The 24,165-nt window shown below is 35.7% G+C and overlaps 1 protein-coding gene across 4 annotated transcripts in view; it reads right to left on the bottom strand.

Moving 5' to 3' along the window:
- Window positions 1–24,165, bottom strand: part of NETO1 (neuropilin and tolloid like 1) — a 92,554-nt gene that overhangs the window by 44,762 nt on the left and 23,627 nt on the right. For 3 of the 4 annotated variants that reach the window (XM_014938616.1, XM_014938614.1, XM_014938615.1), the window contains exons 5-6: window positions 4,289–4,330; window positions 4,052–4,179 (exon numbers count right to left, since the gene is read on the bottom strand). In XM_014938616.1, coding sequence (XP_014794102.1) covers window positions 4,052–4,179; window positions 4,289–4,330 — 170 coding nt within the window. Of the gene's footprint in view, window positions 1–4,051; window positions 4,211–4,288; window positions 4,331–24,165 lie in introns of those variants that run through there. The other variant, XM_014938617.1, reaches the window with a different exon arrangement.

The raw sequence follows: 24,165 nt of genomic DNA, 5'->3' as shown, positions 1-24,165 counted from the left end.
TAGAAGAGATTCTACATACACAATTCTACACAGGTGCTTGCCTTGCATCTTCACCTAATAAAACTGTTTCAAAGAAGTTATTTTAATAGTTTAACATAAGTAAACAATATTTTCTATTTGTTTAAACCTAATTTGTTCACCTTGTTCCAGGGATGCTATATAAATGTGTTGTTTTTTTTTTTTTTATTCATAATATTATTTGCATTATCTGTATGTTAGCAAGCTTCAGAGCTTCTTCAAAGATGGAGCCTGTAAAAGTGTCTCTGACTATTAGGTTTTTCAGTTTCTAAATTTCATTTATTTGTAACATTTCAGGAACTGCCCCCCAAATGCCTCTTATTAAATTTTAGTGCACTACTTAAACCTTCTCTTCTACATCTGACTAAGAAGCCTCCAAAAATTAGGGATATGCTAGTCTGCTAGCACTGAGAGCTTAAATGTTTTGTTGGTTTTTTTTTCTTACAGGTCTCATCTGACAGCATAGGTTTTCACTTCACATGTGAGAACACAAAATATTTTGGTTTAGTCAGATTGGTTCACACAGACTGTCTAGGAATGTATGTGCAACAGCCCATTCTCTCACCAGACTACATTCAATCTGAAAGTCAGGCACCTGGAACTGAAAGCATCATCTCTTTGATCAGATATGTGGATACAAGGTCCACCATGAAAATAGTGATAGGTGATTTAGAGCCTCTACTAGGTAGCCTATGCTTTGTAAATACTCAAGTGTCTTGGCCCCACTCGGGCCTTTGGTCCACACCCAGCCTTGAGCCTCACTGCCCCAGCCTCATCTCACTGAGGTGCTGACCCAGCTCAAGCTATAGCTGACCCCATTGCCACTGGTCACCGTAGCCACCACTACACCCCGACCGGCATGGCTAGGCCTGCCTAGCTCTCCTCATCAGCCATGTCCTGGCCCTGTGACCACCCTTGCCCTGCTCCCACCCTTGCCCTGCTCCCACCCTGCACACCGCACATCCCTCTCCCCCTGCTCCCCAACAGCAGTCTTACAGTGAAGAGTTTTGGGATGGAGAGGTTCCTCCAGCTCTTTACTGTTTCAGGTCGGTTGGCACACTTGGTCAGCAGCTGTCTGCTTCGTTTTACATTCTTGCTCTCTACTGATTGAAGTCTGCTTCTATGCAAAGTGCAGAACCCCCAGTATTTCTGAACTCCAGATTCTCAGCTATCTTGCTTAGCAGGAGCTGACTTTGAATGATTACAAGAGACACACACTTTGCAACCAGTCACTGTCAAATACAAGGCTCCATGTCTTTGTATAGATTGAAGTTCTGCTTAAACTGGCTCCTACTGTCTTCTGCACTTCCAGCAAGTTTCAGTTCTTCATGCATTTTCAGCATTTTGCTTTTGATTCTATAAAGTAATTAGTGATGGCTCTAAATGTGTGCAAGAAATTTGCTGTTCTCTGTCCCATTCTAGCTTGCTGAGGATAGCAGCAGCGTTACATCCAGACTGTCAGTTTGAAGAGATCTCAGGTTCATACTCCCTGACTGATCTCATTGCCTATATGTTGAGCTCAGACTTGGCTTGAATTGGGAATTGCAAACCAAGGAAAGGACCTGCGTCTTGCTTCTGCAGAAGAGTTTAGATTGGATGAGCTTAAGCCAAATGAAATTGCAAGCAGCCTGCATTCTCGCACAGTTTAATTAAGAAACTAAAGATGTAAAGATCCAACCCTCACTCTGTCTGAGAAACTCTGGCCTTTTAGGCATAGTTCCCAGTAACAAACTGTGCAGCCCAGAGTACAGGAACATGTGGATTTAAAGACGTCTGCTGAGTTCTTGCTGTTCTTAGCAGGAGAGCCTGTTTTCATAGGTGTAAGCTGCCATAAATTAGAATGATGTCACTGAATTATTGTACTGAATATATCATTAGTTCAAGGTTAGATATGCAGAAAGGAAGCTAACTGTAAAATATGGACAATAGAATCCAGTTCAATTGAATCAGGCCAATAAACAACCTTACCATAAATCTTACTTCATATGAGGTTTTTTAAAGTTTTAACCACTAAGTCCTTCCTTCATATATGGAAATTCTGTAAAACAGGAGTAGCAAGATTCATCAAGAGATGATCCGGGCCACTCCTCTGCCTAAAAGTAGGATTAGTAATGTTTCTTTCATTTTTCATAGAGAGAAAAGACCTGCACTTTAAGACTGCTAGCAATGCTGACTTAAGAAAACTTTATTGACCGATCACTCATAATCCCCTCCTTGCTGTTTGAAATTTGCTTCCCTAGTATCTAACCCGAATCTTTCTTTTGGAGTGTAAGACCATGACTTATCCTATAGACATGGATATCAGAACATTCCTTCCTCATTGTAAAAGCTTTTTATTATCTGGTATCATGCTCCTTCACAAAATATTCTAGATGACATTAAATAACTTCCAGTCTTTCCTCAGGTTTTCTAGAAGTCTCTCATTGCTTTCCCTTCCAGATGCTCTTCAGCTGGTGTACGCTTTTTGAAATGCAACACAACTAAATGCAGGTATAGAAGTCCATGAAGAACCAAAGAATCTTTAATCCTATATTAACAGCTGTAGTGTGACATACTTCTGCTACACACTGTGTTTATGGTTGTGTACCCACACAATTTGTGTTGTTATATCAGGACTGAAATGTGGATAAATCCTACAGGTAAATAAATATGGGATTTCTAACAGAACTTTGAATCATATAGAACTTTAGACTTAGATCAAGTGAGACTATCACAATGATGTTATCTACCAACCAAGCATAAACTGAAATTAAGACTAGAGGACAATATTAATATCTTATTTAGTTGTGCTGATTCTAATAAACATAAATCTCATTTTTTATTTACCTCTTTTCTTTCTACTAATACCTAAGCATATAATTCTTATACACAATAATCACTCAGCAGTCCAGTCATTTCACATCTATAGCTACTTACTGTAGCAAAGCGGGAAGCTCATCTACTTAATTGAAAACCTCTAAGAATATTGACTTCATCCAAAAGTGAAAAAAAATTAAAAAAAAAAGATACATTAAAGTACATTCTGGAAGTAATTTATCTGTACTCTTTATGAGCCAACTATTCAGCTCCTCTCCTAAACTTTCACAATAGAAAAATGCTTATACTAATGACTTTTTCTCTTCTGGAAAACACTTCCCTCTGCTTATTCAATACCGAATGTTGGAACAATTAGATATATTCAGTACAGTCTGCTCTGAGATTATAAAAAAAAAGCATTATCAGTATAAAGATGGCAGAGATTAGTAGATATATTAATTTTACCTTGTAAAACCTTTCCTGTCCAATAAAGACAGCTAGCAAAAATATAACACTCTTTAGCAGAGAGAATGAAAGTAGATGGGAAGCACAAAGCTGTTCCAGTTGCAAAAACAGGAGCAATGGTAGTATAGCCAGCAAAAATTAATCCATATAATAACTGATAAAGCATGTATAAGAGAGGAACTCAAATAGAATTCCAGAAAATAATTGTTAAATTCACTGCAGCCCTCTCCTGTTTGTTACAAAGACATGACTTGCTGACTGTGGTTGGAGAGAAAAGACTCTCTTTTTGTCTGTGGCTCTAAACCAAAGGAACTAAAAATCTCATACAGAGGAACATGATTTTACCTTGGCTCCATTTTCAAATCTCCCAGGCAAGAAACAATGACGGCCTTAGGGACCAGCAGTATTCCCTTAGTAGTGTCTATATTAGGTATTTGAAATATATTGAAAATTAAAGTGATAAGATTACCTCCCGCTTAAGAAAACACATTGATTCTTTAAAAGTGTGAGCAAAATTAAAAATGAATTTAAGAGAATTACTTATGGCACAAAAAGCAAATAAACTCTGCCCACATCATTATTTATAGAGAAAGAAGGTTATTTTGACTCAGGTGACAAATTACCCTGCCACAGCAGAAGGAAAAAAAATAGTGTTCAAGTTCGAGCTGTAAAGTTATTAAACAAGATCTGACTGTGCTAAGAAATGCACAACACATTAGAAAAGTCAATTTCTTAAATTAAATAGCAAATCAGCAACTGAATAAGGACTGACCTTGGATCGAGGTGGTGCTCGGATGTACCATTTACAGTCTACTGCTTCAGTTTCAGAAGCTTTTCCTTCTTTGACTATTTGTATCGATTCCACAATTCCTTCAGGTCCTCCCATCTCAAACTCACAAACTGAATAACAAAATACCAGAAAAAATGAAACCTGAACAGAAAACAAAAATATTTTCTACAGCAGAATGCAAAAGCCTCGAAGGTTTAAAATAAAACACAACATACCAACCTGGTAATGGTTTCAAAACGCCAAGGTCCTTAAAATCCGGATCTTAAAAATAGAGAAAGACAAAATTAGTTTTGTTCACTGTCTTGGTTGTAATGTCAATGTGCAATGTCAATATGCTAAAATTTGACAATGCACTTCAGAGATATAATTATACGTATATTTATTGAAAATGAGAAATGTTTCAAAATTATGGCAACAAACTATTAATACATACATTATTGATACTATCATACCAAGGTCTTTTTTTTTTTCTCCTATGAAATCCTGCTTTTCTATGTCTCTCTTTTTCAGAAGAGTGAGTTCAAAAATATTTCTGCATACACTAGCAAGCAAGAACATCACACAGCTAACCACATGATATTTTAATACATCAGTCTAATGAAAGAGGATATATTTACAGATCCATTCAGAATCCTTTTGCCTATTTTGCATTTTGCATTATGATTATAACACTCCATTTAACTAGAGAAATCTAAACTTCATTCTGTGTTTATGAATACTCTGCCATCCCTACTGACAAGGAGACACTTTCTTTGGCAGAAACAACCACTTCTTCTTCCTGGAATAAATACCATAAAGATTTACAATGGAATTCATCGTGCTAACAAGGTAATAAGTGTAATACATGTGCTATTTTCAAACAGATAAACATGATTATATTTACTCTCTGAGGTGCTTTGTGTTATGCTTTTATAGCCAAATATAACACAGAGATGAAATGAGTTTCGTCTCAGACATATGCTTCAATAGGTATCTATCATAGACAAATCATAATTTTACAAAATTTGACCAAGTTTGAAGATACTGTCCAAAACCAGAAATGTGCAGAAGGCTAAAGTATTTCAAGAGAATATGATTTCTTCAGGACAGACTGGTCTTGTCTGGGAGATTTTTATCACTTACACTGAAAACCTTTACTATTTTTCTGAAAAGTTGATAGTATCTGGTCTTCTGAAAATGATAAACACTTCTATACAAACACTCTTCATTAAGCTTCTCCTGAGCCACATACAGAGTGCCCAGGCCTCAAAAGGATTGAACAAGAGGAAAAACAGAGTTTGAGCCGTGTACTATCCTCATGAAACTGATCGTATTGTTTCAGGATTGGTCAGTGTAGAAAAAACTATAAATAAAACAATGAAGAGAAAGTTTGGAAGTAGGAAATGTATCAAATTAAAAAAAAAAAAAAAAAAAGAAACCACATTAAAACAAGTTACCACCAAAACTTCTCTTCCCCTCTAGCCTTAGATGAGTCATGACAGTAAGAATTACAACTAAGTAATATCCTGAAAAAGTCTAGTGTTCTATTAGCAAGATCATTGATTTGCACCTGAACGGTAAGAATATGTTTACTTCAAAAATTGGAGTTGTAAAATCACTTTGTTAAACTGGACCCTGTAACCAACTTGTTGCTGTTCTTCCCAGTTGTCTTTTACAGTTGCACAATATAAATTGTGAGTAAATACCATGAACTTAAGTGACTGCAAATATAACTGAGCAGGCAATTAGCATTAATTGTTAAGCAGTTTTATAGATAGTAGATAAATATGATGATCAACACTAAATGTAATTAAATATTTCGGTTAATGTGCTCAGATGTTGATATCTAGTGCTGAAAGCAAGAACTTAAGGAAGCCTACTTTGACTACTAGTTCAAATTAACATCCAAACCGTGTCTGGTATAACCTTTATATTTCTCTCTTTTGGTGAGTTTGCAAGGATCACTCTGATCTGCTGAAAACGCTCCACCACATTAACAAAGTACAGAAAAGGAAAGAAGGAGAAAAAGGTTCAGACAGGATTTCTCTTATATGAAGGAGTTTTCATATAGAGGAGTGCTAGTAGCAAGAATCCAGGCTGAAGTGCAATCTAGACCATGCAATTTGACCCAAAAAACAATTCTGAAACTATGTTCTCATTTGTTAATATAGTCAGAATAAAACCACATAGAAGTGCACAATCTGTGAAAATTCTAGAAATATGGCAGATCTTCCTCAGTTTTGAAAAATTATCTTTTTGCAACCTTTCAACATCTCAAGAGTGATAGTGCAATAAAAGCTATAAAACTTGAGGTGATACACTTCATTAAACATTAAATGTATACCGTTATTGTTATCATAAAAAAACAATCTGTAAATTAGGTATTATCAGAGATGCTAGAAATTCAACCATGTTTAAGCATATTTACTCAGAAAATGTTTGTTTTTTATATAGTCTATCATTAAACAGATTATACTTTAGTGGCTCTTCTGTACGTAATTCAATCAAATTGTTATTATCAGTCTGGCTGAGTCAGAATCCTTTTAATGATATCTAAACACTGACTGGTTAGATCTTCTGATAGAAAGATAGTCCTGATTAAAATCATGTTCCCATTAGGTAAATCTCCTGACACAGGAAAAATTTGCTGTGAAAAATAAGATGGATTACCTACAATGAGAGGAAAAACAGGAGGCAATAGGCTTTGAGTAGAACAGGAGAAGGGGTAACAGTTTTAAATTTGAAAAGGGGAGATTTAGATTAGACACTAGAAAGAAATTCTTTACTGTGAGGGTGGTGAGGCACTGGAACAGGTTGTCAGGGAAGTCGTGGATGCCCCATCCATAGAAGTGTTCAAGGCCAGGCTGGATGGGGCTTTGAGCAACCTGCTCTAGTGGGAGGTGTCCCTGCCCATGGAAGGGTGGCTAGAACTAGATGATCTTTAAGGTCCCTTCCAACCCAAACCATTCTATGATTCATAGGGTTTTAATGGGGGATCTCCTTAATGGGGAAAGGAAGTATGTAAAGAGGACCAGGAATTTTCATAAGAAATGTGAAAATATGTAAAGATTATGTAAATGGAAGACCTTACATCCAAAATAAATTCTGTGGCTCTTCCCTGAAGCATTGAATGTCTCTTTTAAAATTAACCAAAACCAACAAAATAAAGGTTATACAGAAATTTCCTTTGGTGATATATTCCAACCTTTGGATCTATAAATCCACATATATCCACTTTATATTTGTGGATCTATAAATCCACAAATAATAGATTCTTGCACTGTTTATTACTATAAACGTTTCTGTAAAGTCTCTCTGAAGCACAGAATTACAGTAGAAACTTTTTATGAGATGCAAAAACCTGTGCTGGGTTATTCACAGTTACTGGCAAACAAAACAGAATGAGAAATTTTAGAGTGGCCCAAAGAGAAAATGGTGACAATCTGTAGATTTCCTTAACTACTAAAAAAATGGGGTGGATGAGCAGACAGTGAGGTGAACTTGAAACTGGCTGAATGAGCAAGCCTGTGATGATGGTGATGAGCAGCACAAAGTCTAATTGGAGGCCAGTAATGAGCAGTGTATCCGAGGGGTCAATACTGAGTCAGATCTGGTTTAACATCTTCATTAACGATCTTGTTGATGAGGCGGAGTGTACTCTCAGCAAGTTTGCTGATGACACAAAACTGGGAGGAGTGGCTGATACACCAGAGGGTCATGCTGCCATCCAGAGGGGCCTCAACAGGCTGGAGAAATGGGCTTCTCCTTAAGAAGTTCAATAAGGGGAAGTGCAAATACCTTCACCTGGGGAGGGACAATCCCATGCACAATATATGCTCAGCCCACCCAGCTGGAAAGCAGCTTTTCAGAAAAGGACCTGGGGGGTCTGGTGGACACCAAGTTTAACACAAGCCAATAATGTATCCTTACAGCCACCTGTAAGGATACATAAGGATACTCTTTGCCATAAGGTCACCAGTATCCTGGACTGCATTAGGAGGATTACTGCCAACAGGTTGAGGGAGGTGATCCTTCCACACTACTTGGCACTGCTAAGGTCCCATTTAAAGTGCTGTGTCCAGTTTTGGATTCTCCTGTACAAAAGTGATATGGAGCTACTGGAGACAGTCTAGCAAAATGTAATGAAGCTGATTAGGGACTCAAGTATCTCTCATACAAGAAACGTCTGAGAGAGTTGGGACCGTTCAGCCTGGAGAAGAGAAAGGTCAGAGAAGATCCTATCAATCTGTACAAATACCTGAATGGAGAGGGCAAACAGGATAGAGCCAGGCTCTTTTCAGTAGTACCCAGTGACAGAACAAGAGGCAATGGGCACAAACTGAAACACAAAACACAGGAGGTTCCTGGTAAACATCAAAAAACACTTTTCCACTGTAAGGGTGACTGAGCACTGGCACAGGTTGCCCAGAGAGGTTGTGGAGTCTCCATCCTTGGAGATTTTCAAAAGCTGTGTAGGTGTGGTCCTGGGTAATTCATTCTAAGTAACTCTTCTTGAGCAGGGGTTTGGACAAGATGACCTCTAGATGTCCCTTCTAACTCCAGCCATTTTGTGATCCTGTGATTCATTAATAACTAAACACCAGAATTGGTTGATACTGAAATAACTAGAAAAAGACAAATCTAAGGTAATAGCAGAGGTTACACAAATCTCTGTCACAATGCAGACTTGTTGCATGCTCTAATGACCAAGATTGTAAGAGTGTTTTGTGTGTGTAAGGTTGGACTCGGTTATCTCACAGGCCCCTTCCAACCATGACGACTCTGTTTAGACAGAATTTGCTTTGAGTTGTCGGAACTTTTATAACAATCCTGGAAAAATCTGTAATATTTAGGACAGGTTCCAAATGAATCTACCAAGTCTTCATGGGAGCCTCTAAAGTTTTTGAATGCTGGTTCTGGTATCTCTTCTATACCTGGCCCATGGAAATCATGTTACATTTCTTTATTTTTAGTTTCACTGTTAAGATGCAACACATCTGGATTTTCTAAGCAGCTGGCAAGCATGAAATTTAAATAGAAAAAAGAAAAAGAGGAAAGCTGTAGTGAGTTAGGGCATCTGATTGCTCAGAAAGCTTATGAAATAAAGAAAATTGTAAAGTTAAAAGGGACTGACTCTTCAAAAAGTATGTAAATCACTTTGTTTACAAGTAAACTGCAGTATCTTATGTCGTTGCCCAGCAGTGGCATATCCACACAAAACTTATTTACCCACATATGCACTCACATGTATGCTTGCACTCTCTCACTCTGAGTCACTTGCACAAAGAGTGAAATTTTCTAAAATTCTATTACTTCAGTGATTTCTGTAAAAGACAGATAGATAGTATCTAACAGAAACAGGGAGAATGAACAAAGTCCAAACTGATTACTAGCAACAAGATATTCTGCTGGTAAGTATTATTACAAATCTATTTAAAAAGATCAAATTTTGAATAAAAACTCCCCAGTTATCAAAACTGATCAACTTGTCTTCAAATACAGATTCCACAAGGCTCTTAAAGGCAATTTTAAGTCATACAGAAAAAATACAGTATTTTCTTTCTCACAAAAGCACAATTTTGTGAGTAAACCTCTCCTATTCTATTCATCAGTTTCTTTAGCTTTTCATGTAAAGTTCATTTGCACGGTTGTTTGTTACACCATCAAAGTCAAACCTGTTGCTTGTACTGAGAGAAATCATAGATACCTCAATCTTGGAAGTCAAATTATTTAAGTCAACAGATGTTTGAATATCTCTTTTAAAAAATGGAAGATTGAGCTTGTATGATCCTCAGCATATCTAGGCTAAAATATACTTAATTACACAGTGGTTTTTATATCTGAAGTACAGTATATACAGTGAAGAATATGAGCAATTACTGTATGGTAAGAAGTCAAGATGAAGGAAATGTGTACCACAAAATCCTGATGCAGACATGAGACCTGATTGTGATTAACTTCCAATGTACTTTGCTTTATTTTCTTCTATAAATGAGAAATAAATTAATTATTTGATCAACCTATATACTACAAAGGGTTGGTGTTTGTAACATAAATTAGTTTTTGCTGCTTGTGAATACAAACACCTCCTTTTTAATGGATGTGTTCACAAAGTAGACACACTGTGTAGGAACTATATTTCCTAAATATGGAAACTGATAATTTTTACTCATTGAACAGACAGCTGTAGATACATCTTTTCTTTTTCCTGTCTTTGAATGACTAGAAATAGGCAACTTCCTTTAATCAATATTTATGAAATTTTAACACATGCACATGGTTCTCTGTCATACAACTGATTAGAGCCCTGATTTTACATGTCAGTGCTCTGGAAAAGTAAAGAGAATTGCACTATTCAGCAAGCCACCAGTTATTTATTTTGAAGTTTATGAAGTCAGGTTCTTTTGCAATGATTTCTGGGAGCCTAAACCAGCCCTGCACTCTTGAGGGGTGAAATATAATTCTCTGTAAAAGCAGAGCATGCAGAAATCAGTACAAAACAGAAAGATTATTCTAAGGTATTTTATGTGATTTCCTCCTAGGATTTGATGATGCAGTAAAAATATCAGAAGATGATGACCATAAGATTTTAAAAGCATAAAAGTCTACTTAAAGAATCATTAAAGCAATTCTAAACTAGAAAAACATTTCTTTAATTAAACATTTTTGTGAGGTGTACAAACAAGGGGACATAGCTATTCTGCTGGGAAGAGGAAAGGAAAAATACAAAACTGAAAAAAACCCACAAAAATGATTAAGTGAAATAGATGTGAAAAAATATAAACATTTTTGTCCTGTTAGCCAAAAGTTGAATTTGTTCTGATGAACTTTTTCAGCTCTGTGTTCATGTTTAAAGTTCAATATATATGTCCATATCTGTATTAAAGATATCGAAGGATCTTCAAAGAAAGCTTATCGTTTGCTAGACATCTTGAAAAACAGTTCTGTAATAATTATAGCTGGCAAGAGTATTTGCTCTTCGTTTTCTATGTTCTTTCTTTTAACAACAATATTGTGAGCAAGGGTGGCTATTTTGGAGGATACATATTTGTAATCTAAAACAATGCTTCTCAAAGTTTTCATTCCTTAGCAAAGTCACAAAAGAACTTAAAGGTGGTAAATGCAAATGTAAAAGTGAATGTGACTCTTGGTATTTCTTGAAGTCCTACCTGCTATTAGATCAGCAGGTAGTCATATGAAGATAAATAAGCCAAAAAAGTTTACTCTCCAGAAGTTTGAGAAACTCTGTTTTTGAAGAAGTAGCTTCAAAAAAGAGACACTACTTTGTCTTGCTTTTGGTGATATTTTCATGCACACAATGGCAGGCTGTGCGATATTAGCCTCCTTGCCTCCCTTGTCTACTCTGAACTGTTTAGAGTAGGTTCTTTCTCCAGTGTAAGTTTTGTATGAGTGGAAATAATCTCAGAAGGGACTCATGACAGCCTGGGCATCATAGAATCATAGAATCATAGAATGGTTAGAATTGGAAGGGACCTTAAAGATCATCTAGTTCTAACCCCCCTTCCATGGGCAGGGACACCTCCCACTAAAGCAGGTTGCTCAAAGCCCCATCCAGCCTGGCCTTGAACACTTCCAGGGATGGGGCATCCATGGCTTCCCTGGGCAACCTGTTCCAGTGCCTCACCACTCTCACAGTAAAGAATTTATTTCTAGTATCTAATCTAAATCTCCCCTTTTCAAATGTAAAACTGTTACCCCTTGCCCTGTGACTACACTTCCCAACAGAGTCCCTCTCTTGCTCTCCTGTAGGCTCCCTTCAGATACTGGAAAAACATCATCCTCAAATGATGTTTGGACTGCTTGATATGTGCACCCAAATCCCAGAAGTGAGAAGTGCTTCTTGGAACTGACAGTGAGAAAGGAGAGCAAGAATGGGCAAATATATCATCCTCAGACCTCTGAGAGGAAAAAGGAAGTCTGGGAGCCTTGATGATATGTGTGGGATCATTTTTATTACGTTAAATATTTACAGTAGCAGCTGAGTGCTCCAGTTAGGCATCATGTTCCCCTGTATGTAGAAACACGGGGAAAAATGATCCTATGGCGAATATTTCAGGGCCTGCATATACCTTTATCTGCCAGTTGCTCAGTAACATGTGAAACAAGTCTGAATGAGCTCAGGAGCCCACTTTATCTGAGCAATGCAGCCTTGCTGTGACAGTGCAGCTGACGACCACCAGGACTGACTGTCAGTTAAAGGCGGTATCTTGTATGTGTCTCCCCAGGATAATATCCCAATGGCTTCCTGTGATTGACTAACTGTCTCTGAACTTGACTAGGAAGAAAGATGTGCAACATAAAAGTACTACGGAGTTTTTCCTGAAAGACATTGAATGCTAAGTATGGCCTAGTCATGCAATATCAGCATAAAACTATGCAGGCTTGGGATTTGTCTCATTGATTTGTTAGAGAGAACTCCTAGCCTAGCCCAAGGAAATAACAGTTTAAATTCACAGCAGAAATGTTGGTAAAAATGATCCAAAGAGCTTATCCACAACTGATTGCTAGGCATTACTTCTCCAGATTGAACCAATTTATATATGGTTATTGCCTGCTACCATGGAGTGTTAAATCTGCATATCCTTTTCAGAGAAGGTGTTTATGATGTATCAGTCAACAGAATGGATTTTCCAGGACAAAAAGGAAGTTAACAGGAATAGCTTGATAATATAAAGTAACCTCACTTTATCATAGGAGATATGATAGGAAAAATCCCAGTTTTACCTCAGAACATTCAACAGAATGAATACATTTGTTGCAGTATTCCCAATTTGGAAGAGCTACATATTTTTCAGTTATTATATTCAACAGAATATATTATTTGTGCAACTTAAATAATGTTATATAAACTGTAGTTGACCATATATTAAGATACATTTTCAGTACAAAGAGAAATGTCAGGATAGTGTTTACCCCAACATTCCTTTGCTGTCACTGGCCACACCAACTATGCCATGTAGGCTATTGGCATCTTTTTGAAAATAATTGCATCTCACATAAAAAACTCAAATATCTCCCCTAGTTTCCATGTGCAAACAGTTCACCTTCTACTTTAATAAGAATTTTCTTGTGCTGTCTCCAAATATTTTTCTCCTACAGCCTAGCAAAACATCAGGTAGACTTTTGCTAAGGTGAATAACCATGTCAGAGAGCACTGAAAGTTGAGTTGCGTTTGTAAAAACAACTGATTGCTTAATCATCTGGTTATATAAGATACCAGAAAGAGATGAAGCAGACATAACATTTCAAAATAGAGTGGAAAGAAATGAAATAGCAATAGACAAAAATCCGGTCATTAGTTTACTGTGCAACTGCTAGATTTTTCAAAGTTATTGGATAAATTATATTGTAGTCCTCTCCTATAGCAAAGTCTTTGTATGATTCCAAAAGCCAATGCCATAAGACCTTTTAAAAATGTATTCTGTATCCAAACTAGAAAGCTGTTGGTGTTTGGCATCAAAAGGAGAATTCTAGGTTTTCGTTCTCACTGGAGCCTGAATGATCTCTTCCTAAAGGAAAAAAATACAATCAAACAAACAAACAAAAATCCAACCAAATCAGAGGAAGAGGAAAATTCATTCGTTAAACCAAATTTTCAACTCTAATTGTAATTATATGGGCCCACTACAGACAATGCAATAGAGTTTTAACCTACACTTTCAGGGAGCAAGAAAAGGAACTCTAAAAGCTATATAGCTCAATGAATTACTGAGGAAGGCATATCAACGTCAAGTCCAAGAAACAACTGAGGAAAAAAACCAAGGCTTTTCTGTTCTTTCAGCATCCATAGCAGTACAGCTTTCAATAACTGCAGTTTTTCTTCTCTTTTTACTACTTTTAGGGTGTTTCCTGCCTAAAAATTGACCTTTCAGGGACCACTGATCTGTTGACCACAGCAGTCTTCCCAAATGTACAAAGCCCTCTCTACAGGATGAGAAGATGGGTTTTCATCAGCTTTAGCTACAGAGCATACAGTGGAGCTGACTTGGAGATATTCTTGCACTTACTTTCACTTCTTCATTTTTTTAACAGCATAGGGTAGCAGTTTTCTCTGAGGAAGAGTTTCAGTATAGTCCAGTTGTCAGGAAGGAGATAACTCTGTGTGTTAAACTCTGAATTCCTACTTAAATTACCCACAAACTTATGAATTTTACATTTTATTACACAAAATAACATTCAGATATTTAAGGGATATAAATAATATATGGGAAGGGAGCAATAACCCTTCCACTCTTTCCGGTATTATGAAATTCAACTCCTCCTGAGATTATGGGAGGAAAACATTTTGATAAATTTTTGGTTAAGTAAGGCTTTACAGCTAGGTTTTTTGGCCTTACAGTTCATCTGCTTCCTTCTAGGTAAAACTTCGTGAGTCTGATATTCCCTTTTCTTCAAACAGATGTTTTTTCTCCCATTTCATGCAATTAAAAGTGCCAAAGAACAATCTAAACCATGATTAATTGCTAGAACTGACCTAACATAGAAACAAGAAACAGGACAGTAGGCCAGCTAAGATTTTTAGTATTTTGAATAGAAAAGCCCTACTGTATGTTTTACTATGTAGTTGGCTAAAACAAACAATTCATACAAACCCTAGCTCCAAATGATTTCCATTTAAATTAATGAATAAAGATGGTTGCTTGTCAGTAACACATTTTTTGCTATATACCCCCATGAAAAAATAAGCAGGATGATAAATTCTAAATCAAAGGGTATTGTCTTCAACCTTTTAAACTTTTTATTTAAACAATAACATCCTTCTAATGGCTTCTCAGTCCTCTTTGAGTATCATTTATGCTACATGCTCTGTGTGCACTGACCGATTCTCAAACTGGTTTGTCATGAACATCAGAAAACATTTGGGTTTGTGGATAATTGGAGATCTGTAATCTAGAGTTGGAATAGATTTACATTTGTGTCTAAAACACCTCAGTTACCACTGACTTTTTCCCACCCCAGAAACTCCAGATCCAGCTATCCCTAAACAGTTATTATATTCAATATAAATTAGTAATGTTTTAATTCTATTGTTGTAACTTGGGGATTTAGATTTTAAAAATAGTTTCCATGGAATTCAACAGTTTTTTAGGTTTTCTGCTCTATTCAAAAGCCATCAGTCTGAAGCAACAATTTACTCACAGTTTTAATATTGACTCTATCAGAAGCAGGTTGATGCCCACAATCTGACCTGAATTTAGCAATAGATTTATTGAGTGCTACACTGACTCACTGCCTCAGCAGTTTCACTGAAATCACACTTTGAAAAAGCAGAGTTCATAAATCCCTGTGTCTACCTTATACAGTATGCAGTATTGCCATTAACTGGCTGAAGAGACTGGGAAAAGATCAGCAAAGTGGGTACTGATTACAGATTCTCCAGTTCTTCTGTTGATGTTATAGTATTTAGAAGAAATGAGGTACCAGGACAGTTTTCACTTTCAGCAGCAGCAGCAGGTCAAACATGATGGTCAGCAACAGTGCTTGGGATATTTAAGTATGGGTCAGCTACTAATCCAACAAGCAGGGAATAATTAAATTTCATTTGACCAGATCAAGTTTTTGTCTGCCAAACAGCAGGATTTTCCCTAGCTTGATTTAAAAGAGTTATTTAGAGCTCTAGTGATAAAGAAAAAAAAATAAAATATAAATAAAACCTTTCATATAAAAGCACTTGGTAAATCACTGATCCCTATGTATATTGGAAAAAACACTGATAGGTAATATCTGGAATACAAGCAACTGTATAAGGAAGGGGGGAAAGGGAAGGGGAAAGGGAAGGGGAAAGGGAAGGGGAAAGGGAAGGGGAAAGGGAAGGGGAAAGGGAAGGGGAAAGGGAAGGGGAAAGGGAAGGGGAAAGGGAAGGGGAAAGGGAAGGGGAAAGGGAAGGGGAAAGGGAAGGGGAAAGGGAAGGGGAAAGGGAAGGGGAAAGGGAAGGGGAAAGGGAAGGGATGGATCAAGAAAAAAACCAAGAAGTGGTATCATACAATCTTTTATTAACCCACATACTGCAACCAGCAGATTTGATAACATTGTCTCTTGAGCTTCAACTATCAGATAACATCTGGCAAATGATGTTTGTAAGTCCTGTTACACAACATATTCTGGCTTCTCAGTGTCATCTAGGGGACTGATATGTGACTAGAATAACACATTTCACACTGCCTGCTTCTGTCATGCTAGTACAAATTTTTAATAATGAATGTGCCACAGACATCAGTTTGAATCTAAATTACCAGAAAATATTTGGCAATTCTGTTCTCATCATCTTATTCATGACTCAAGCAATCTTTCCTAACACAATTTGCTGGATGTTATATGTAGTCTTTTGACATCAAAGTATTTAAATAACTTCTCTGTATCTCTAATGTGTAATGATATCTGCAGCAATATTTTTAAAATTTTGATCAAAAGCATTTGCTTACTTATTTTCACAATTTTGCAATGAATTTATTCCTTTCGATGGCATTCTCAATTGTTTGGTAGATCTCATCACCCTAAACATTAAAAAAGAAATTTAATCAAAAGTCAATTTTAGACCAAGTAGCACAGACCAAAACATTTTGTCTCACTGAACTTAAATTCTCTTCTACAGATCTATTTGAGGAAACATTAATGTCAGACATTCATTTACATAGTGAATTGCAGACTATGCTGTGATCATGTAAACAATATGCATTTGACATAACTGAGAGGAATCTGCAGAGCAAGAATAATTTGAGAGTACTGGATCTCTCAATTTCAAAAGCTATTTGTGTATTTGAATATTTGTGGTATTTATTAGATAATGCATTTTTAATCAGAAAAAGTCTGTCTTGGGAATTGCTCTCTAAGGGCAGAAGTAATTTTACTAACAGTAATAGTACCTGATTTGGTCATGAATGACTAGCATATATTTAATGAAAGGTTCTCAATTAGACTGTATGCCTATATGACTGCAAAGTGCTCTTAAAGCAGATTGAAAATATCATTGCAGACAAGAATGCAAGTGTAAACCCAACCTGCCTGGCCATACATCCAACTTCATTGGTATAAATAGAAGTCTCATTCTTAAACCAGAGAGGAACTTGGTCCATTAAGATGAAATAGTTTCTTTATTGCATGAAGTTGTAGATAATGCTTTTATGCATCAGAGTCTATTAGTTAAATAAACACTGGATTGCAGCAAAATCACTTTGGGAAAAAACCTGAAAATTTAGGAAGACAAGATGGGTTAATCAATTCTGTAGTCTTCATTCAGTATTTATAAATGCAAGTTTTGAAAGTAGTTTTAAATATTTCCTTATACTAATAAAGTAAAAATATCACATTTTTATAAATATAATAAAATTTCTAGCAAACAATCTTGTTTTAGTTTTGGGTTTGTTTTTTTTTTTTAGCTAAAAGGAAAGAAAGGCAGAAAATAAAATATGAAAAATGTAATTGAAAGATAACAAAGTGCCAAGATGACAAAGAAAATAAACTTCTTAAATCTGAATCTTCCTAAATTCAAGTCTTTTGTTTAAATGATTGTTTATTTCAACATACATATCACCACCTAAATGTCTTTACACTTGGTCCAAATTAGTTAAAACAGTAAATTAAGAGAATGTAGATGTTTTTAAATGCCTTCAGATTGCTGAATAAATGAATGAGTAAAGAATAAATAAACTAGTGATAAATAGTCATAGCTACCAACAAAATACAGCATGGAAGACAGACACCATTTTTTGGAAGATCTGCAGCTAAGCTAGATCAGGCTCAAGACATCTGAGTTTTTTCATTATTGGAGAGATGTGTAATAAAGACAACCACTCCTCAGTCCTACTGAGATTCAAAATCAGCTAGAGTGGCAAGATGAGATTTTGCAAAAAAGAGCAAGATACTGAAGATCATCTTAGGTTTCTCTAGATACCTCTTGTTTGTGATTTTTCTGAGAGCCTAACTTTCAATTCTAGAGAAAAGTACAGGATAGGACAAAAAATCACTGGCCTTTTTTCCTATCAATAAATAATTGTACCTTTCAAAATGTTATCCTGAAGTACTCCGCCTTTTTTATTCTTAAAAAAACATTTGGCAATGAATGCACTAAAAAAAAAATCCACTTAAATGCACTTAAAATTTAAAATCCAAGGAGTGGAACCAGTACTCATTGCAAATAGTTGAAGAACTAGTATCACTAATTTTACAAGTAGTCAACCTGATTGACAAACTAAGTTGACCAAGAAACTTATTTGAATTAATTTAGTTCTAAGATGTTTGAAGAAAATTATACATTTTTACATACAGAAAATGATGTAATTTCAGAAGATTCTGATTTTTTAGAGACAAGGATATGTAGAGGAAGATTAGCACAGGAAGACAGACAAATCACTAATCATGTTGTTATAACTCCAACAGTAAGTCAGTTTACTCTAACAGAATATGAAAATAAGTGAAAACTGATAGTTAGTGAATAAATAGAACATACTGAAGGCTATATTAGTGTGATACTGATCAAATAGACAAACACTGAATCAATATATCTACCACATAATTCGTGTAAAGGTAGAAAACTAGTTTTTAGTTCATGAAAAGATATGAAGAAATAGCAGTTCAGTTCTCCAAAATAAACAAATATTTCATTCTGACTAGATTGAATAGATGAAAAGGTAGAGGACAGTATTTAAATATACTTACAAGTACCCAAGCCTAGAGATTGACCAGATTTAGGTACAGGCTTAAATGTAGACTTTCTGAAGTTCTTTGCTAAATTGGGACTAGATTTAGTCGCTTCTTAGTGCAGCATTTGATTATAGTAAGCTTAAGCAACTGTTCTTTGGAATTAACCTTGAGCATATCAGAAAATAATTTCAGAGATTTTTGATGGATTACAGTGTTAAATTATAGTAGCTGTTATTCATATTTGGCTTGAGGGGCCCATTGAAATGAACAGGTTCAGCAGAGGAAAAAAGATAAAGACCTAGCATTTGGATTTGCCATAATAAAAAATGTGTGCAAATTGAAAATACGTACACATTGAACATAAATTGAACAAAAATGACTTATTGGCTTTCCCAAACAAAAGAAAAACATTAGCTGTGCTAGTAGCATTCTGTGTGTAAAGATGATTTCAAAGATTTACAGGAATTAAAATCATGTAAGAATTTTTTCCTTCTTTCAAAGCTAACTAATAAAACACAAGACACAGTGGAAATTACGTTATATGACATTATAGGAAAAGAGACATAGGAGGCTAGAACATTCTGGAACTTTAAATAGGGATGTCAGACACTTGTGGCATCCTGTATTCAGTTGTTGAACATTTTGTCAGCCTTACCCGGTTGACCAGAAGAATACACTACTTATGAGATTTTAAATTTATATCTCTGAATAATGTGAATTAATATTATAAGAAAAAAAAAGACTTTAATTTCCTTAGCATTCACAAACATTAAACAACACTCACAATAAGTATGTGACTCTTGCACGAACCTATTATTACCATTATATACCTCATCATTACAGATTTTTGTATTTTAAAGTTTGGATTCTTGGACTTAAAGAATTCAGCTTCTCAGTTCTTTAATTGTCATGATCATTTTTAGGGTAACATACCTATAACATACATACAACATGGTATACATATATAACATCAGTTTACATTTCTGAGATGAGGTTTGTTCATAACTCCTTAGTTTATGTATAAGGTAAAGGTATATATGGTTAAAAGAGCTTATCAGTGGCTTGAGGTAGGTTATAATTGCACAGAGGAAAAGTGAAAAAGGGAAAAAACAGATAGGAGTAAATCCAGTTGTTCAAAAGCTTGAGTCAAGCTTTTTATTTTCTACCGTGTTCACATCTAGCAATACATTGGCTAGAATCAGCCATAGAGAAGATATCTACTTCTCACAAAAATCTTTGTATTTCTGTTCCTCACATAAAAAGGACTAAGCATGAGGATTATTTCCCTCAGGAAATAGTATTTCCTGAGGGACAGTATTTTCCTACCCCATGAGAGCAGTATGATATTAAAGATTGCTGGGTCTTTGGTGTCACATAATGCGAGAGAAAGACAAGACAGATCGAAGGAATAGATAATCTAATGGGCTGGCTAAAAGTCTGTTTACAAAAATGTCAGGACAAAATTTCTATGAAAGTTGAAGGAAGCATGATCTTACTTTTGGACCTGAGCACCAAAGAACATCAAGTGTTACATCTCAAATGAAAGAATTACATAGTCTGCATTTCTCAACAGACAATAAAGGAATCAACTTTGGTCATAGCTATCAATACCACAAAAGACATACTAGGGTGACAACATACACTTAGTAGAACTACAAATATGCAAAACAATATTCAGTAACATTAACCTCGGTTCTGGTCAGAAAATGAGACTCTCTGGATTGACCCCTTTACAAAAAAATATAAATAATACCCTAAGAAAATGAACCAACACTAAACAGTTGTTGAGTATACACAAAAATCTTGAGAGAGGATATATTTTGAATTTGATAGTCTTACTCATTTATTAATTCTTGCATACTGAAAAAAATATTCAATTCTAGAAATAGAAACATGAACGACCTTTTTCCAAAGACTACAGAATCAGAGCTTCTAATTATTGGGCAAGAACTCTTTTTTTTTATCTTAGAGCAGACTGGGAGCTTTTTAACAAGGGTTTGTGTGCATTTCTTCAAGCAAAATTAGCTGGAAGCACTATTTGAAGAGTTAAAAATCTGTTAAGGAAAGCTAAATATGTCAATAGAGATCTTGACTTATTGGTGTTAGACCTGAGAAACACTTCATTGAATGCACATCTGATAATTACAAAATCAACAATCACAGTTACTTGAACCTACCAAATTAACAAATATGGGTGACTGAGCACAGGTGATATAAACATGGTTTTGTGTCAAACATAAAACCATCGTTTTCTATACGGGCTGCTAAAGAATCAAACCACTTGCCACTCTGTGGGTAGAATAAAAATAGTTTACCTATCTGCCCAACAGAAGGGCCCCAGTCATGCTGATTAGACAAAAGCATTGAGGTGCTTGTTAAGTTTTCTTGGCTCTACTCATAATACCTTAGAAACCTGTAGATACAATACATAAAGATGAAAATTCAATAACTTAAGGAATGGATAAGTAAAGAAAAAAACTGTTTCAATGTCAGCAGAAACTCTGCAGACATCCACATTGCCAAGGTCACTAAAAGAGACTACTACAGACAACAATGTTGCCAGGATGAGGCCGCAACACAGTCAGCCAGAAGTGCATCCCAGTAACAGCTATTAGAAAATCTGCCAGATAAGGAAGCCAGATGAACTGACTTTGAAGAGTATTCAAAAATTCCTTACTCATTACACAAGGCACAAAGTTTCCGATTTTCCCCCCTGAAGAAATAAGTATTAAAACATTTGAATGAGAACTACCAAGTAAGATATTTAACAACAGGTTTTGGAGGTGCGATTCTCAATATGCATACTAGTAATGAAAATTCCCATTGAAAACAAGTTGTTTCCAAGCACTTGTGGAAGATGACTAACCAAGTTTTCTGTTCAGTACAAATTCCATATTATTTTTGCTGCTCTATCATTTCCAAGTGCTTCACAAACATTACAGAGAAATCAAGAATTAATACAGAAAACAAATGCCCAGGGCTCAATAATTATTTCCACATTTTTCAAGTATTTAAAGCAAAAGGTAATCACTCTATATCAAACCTAAGCTTAAGCTAATTCAGTATAGTATTTGCATAAAGCCAAAAGTGTATTCTTAGGGGAAAGAAAATAAGAAAAGCATCATATTTAAGGAAAATCCTCCCCTGCCTCTAGGATTTAGTTTTAATTGTTCTGTAACAAGCAATAATATAAACTATTTTGAGAATGATGGTGATGGTGGTGTAAAAACACAGCTTAATCTAAAAAAGTTGGTCTTTTAGTATTATTTTTGAATGCACATCTAAGCTTGTTAAAGGTTTCTCCCAGGTGCTTCTGAAAAAACAGACATACTGTCAGAGAAATGTAGTTTTTCTGTAAATAATATTTAACATTGCAACATCATAATCACCTTTATTGGTGAGATCACTGACATATCAAGGGAAGTATTTCCTGTAGAGGTAGAAAATAAGTATTTGTACCTGTACTGCACTACAATATCCTAGTAAACCTCCTCTAGAAGTCTGTGTTCAACTTGTTGTGGAACAGAAACAAAGAGATTCTGAAGAGAGGTGGGATGGTACTGATGGCAAGGGGAACAAAGAGTCTATGGTATTAAAATGGAATACAAGAATTTGGCTTGTGGAGACAAGCAAACCAACATCTTGAACAAAGAGATAACTGCATCTCTAAGCTCATGATGCAGTGACATATCATCCCGTCGAGAAAAAAGGTTTCAAAGCTTACAAGTAATGTTGGTATAAGGTGGCAAACACATACGCTGGTTGTGAATAATTTTAGGTAGGAAATCAGAATAACATTCCTTATAATTTGGATCCTGGAACAGTCTTCTGTAACAATGGCTGATACTGAAAATACCCAAATAAGATTAACTCTGAAAGCATTTTAAAATCCATTAATAGAGCAATATGAATTTAAATATTTATGAGATGAGTTGGAAACTTGCTGTTTGCAGTCCCAGTGTGTGAGACAACACTTGGAAAGCCCCTTCCCTCCAATGTTTGTACACAGTAAATACAAATGCAAGTCTAATGTCCCTAGTTAATGCAGCTCTTACCAAACCAGGCAATTGTTTTTTTTTTTTTCTTTCTTCCAATGTCAGTGTATTTAAAACTACATTTTATTTTCTATTGCTCTTATTTTCACAGCAAAGCTCAACAGAGTAGGAATATAGGTGTTCAACTTCTTTCTGTCACTAATACAATACTCCCAGTATGGAGAGATTTCTAAAATAGGAAGTTCTGTGGTTGCCTTTTGGGTATTGTAGAAAGCAAAATGTAAGTACGTGATAGCAAGAGGTGATATGGGACCTGAGGATCCTGTGAGATATTTTAGACATTCATTTGCTCTACACAGGGAATTATTTCTCACTTGAAATTTAAAAGAAGCATATTGTCCAATTATATTCTCATATTTATTGTACTGAAATATTCTGGACCTAATTCTACAGCTCATGTAAGTCAATGAAATCTATAGAGCACCACAACGCAAATCTATTATGATGAAATGACTACATCAGTGGACAAGAAAAGAGCAATGGATATCATCTATCTGGACTTCTGTAAGGCCTTTGACACAGTCCTTCACAACATCCTTCTCTCTAAATTGGAGAGATATAGATGGACTGTTCGGTGGATGAGGAATTAGTTGGATGGTTGCATCCAGAAGGTAGTGGTCAACCGCTCAATGTCCAGATGGAGATCAGTGACAAGTGGTGTCCCTCAGAGGTCTCCACTGGAACCAGTACTGTTTAATCCAGGATGAGGCCGCAACACAGTCAGCCAGAAGTGCATCCCAGTAACAGCTATTAGAAAATCTGCCAGATAAGGAAGCCAGATGAACTGACTTTGAAGAGTATTCAAAAATTCCTTACTCATTACACAAGGCACAAAGTTTCCCATTTTCCCCCCTGAAGAAATAAGTATTAAAACATTTGAATGAGAACTACCAAGTAAGATATTTAACAACAGGTTTTGGAGGTGCGATTCTCAGTATGCATACTAGTAATGAAAATTCCCATTGAAAACAAGTTGTTTCCAAGCACTTGTGGAAGATGACTAACCAAGTTTTCTGTTCAGTACAAATTCCATATTATTTTTGCTGCTCTATCATTTCCAAGTGCTTCACAAACATTACAGAGAAATCAAGAATTAATACAGAAAACAAATGCCCAGGGCTCAATAATTATTTCCACATTTTTCAAGTATTTAAAGCAAAAGGTAATCACTCTATATCAGACCTAAGCTTAAGCTAATTCAGTATAGTATTTGCATAAAGCCAAAAGTGTATTCTTAGGGGAAAGAAAATAAGAAAAGCATCATATTTAAGGAAAATCCTCCCCTGCCTCTAGGATTTAGTTTTAATTGTTCTGTAACAAGCAATAATATAAACTATTTTGAGAATGATGGTGATGGTGGTGTAAAAACACAGCTTAATCTAAAAAAGTTGGTCTTTTAGT

Source organism: Calidris pugnax, unplaced genomic scaffold (assembly GCF_001431845.1).
Source record: "Calidris pugnax isolate Ruff unplaced genomic scaffold, ASM143184v1 scaffold13, whole genome shotgun sequence".
Lineage (NCBI taxonomy): Eukaryota > Metazoa > Chordata > Aves > Charadriiformes > Scolopacidae > Calidris > Calidris pugnax.
The sequence above is the reverse complement of the archived record's forward strand: the minus strand, read 5'-3'. Positions and strand labels throughout refer to the sequence as shown.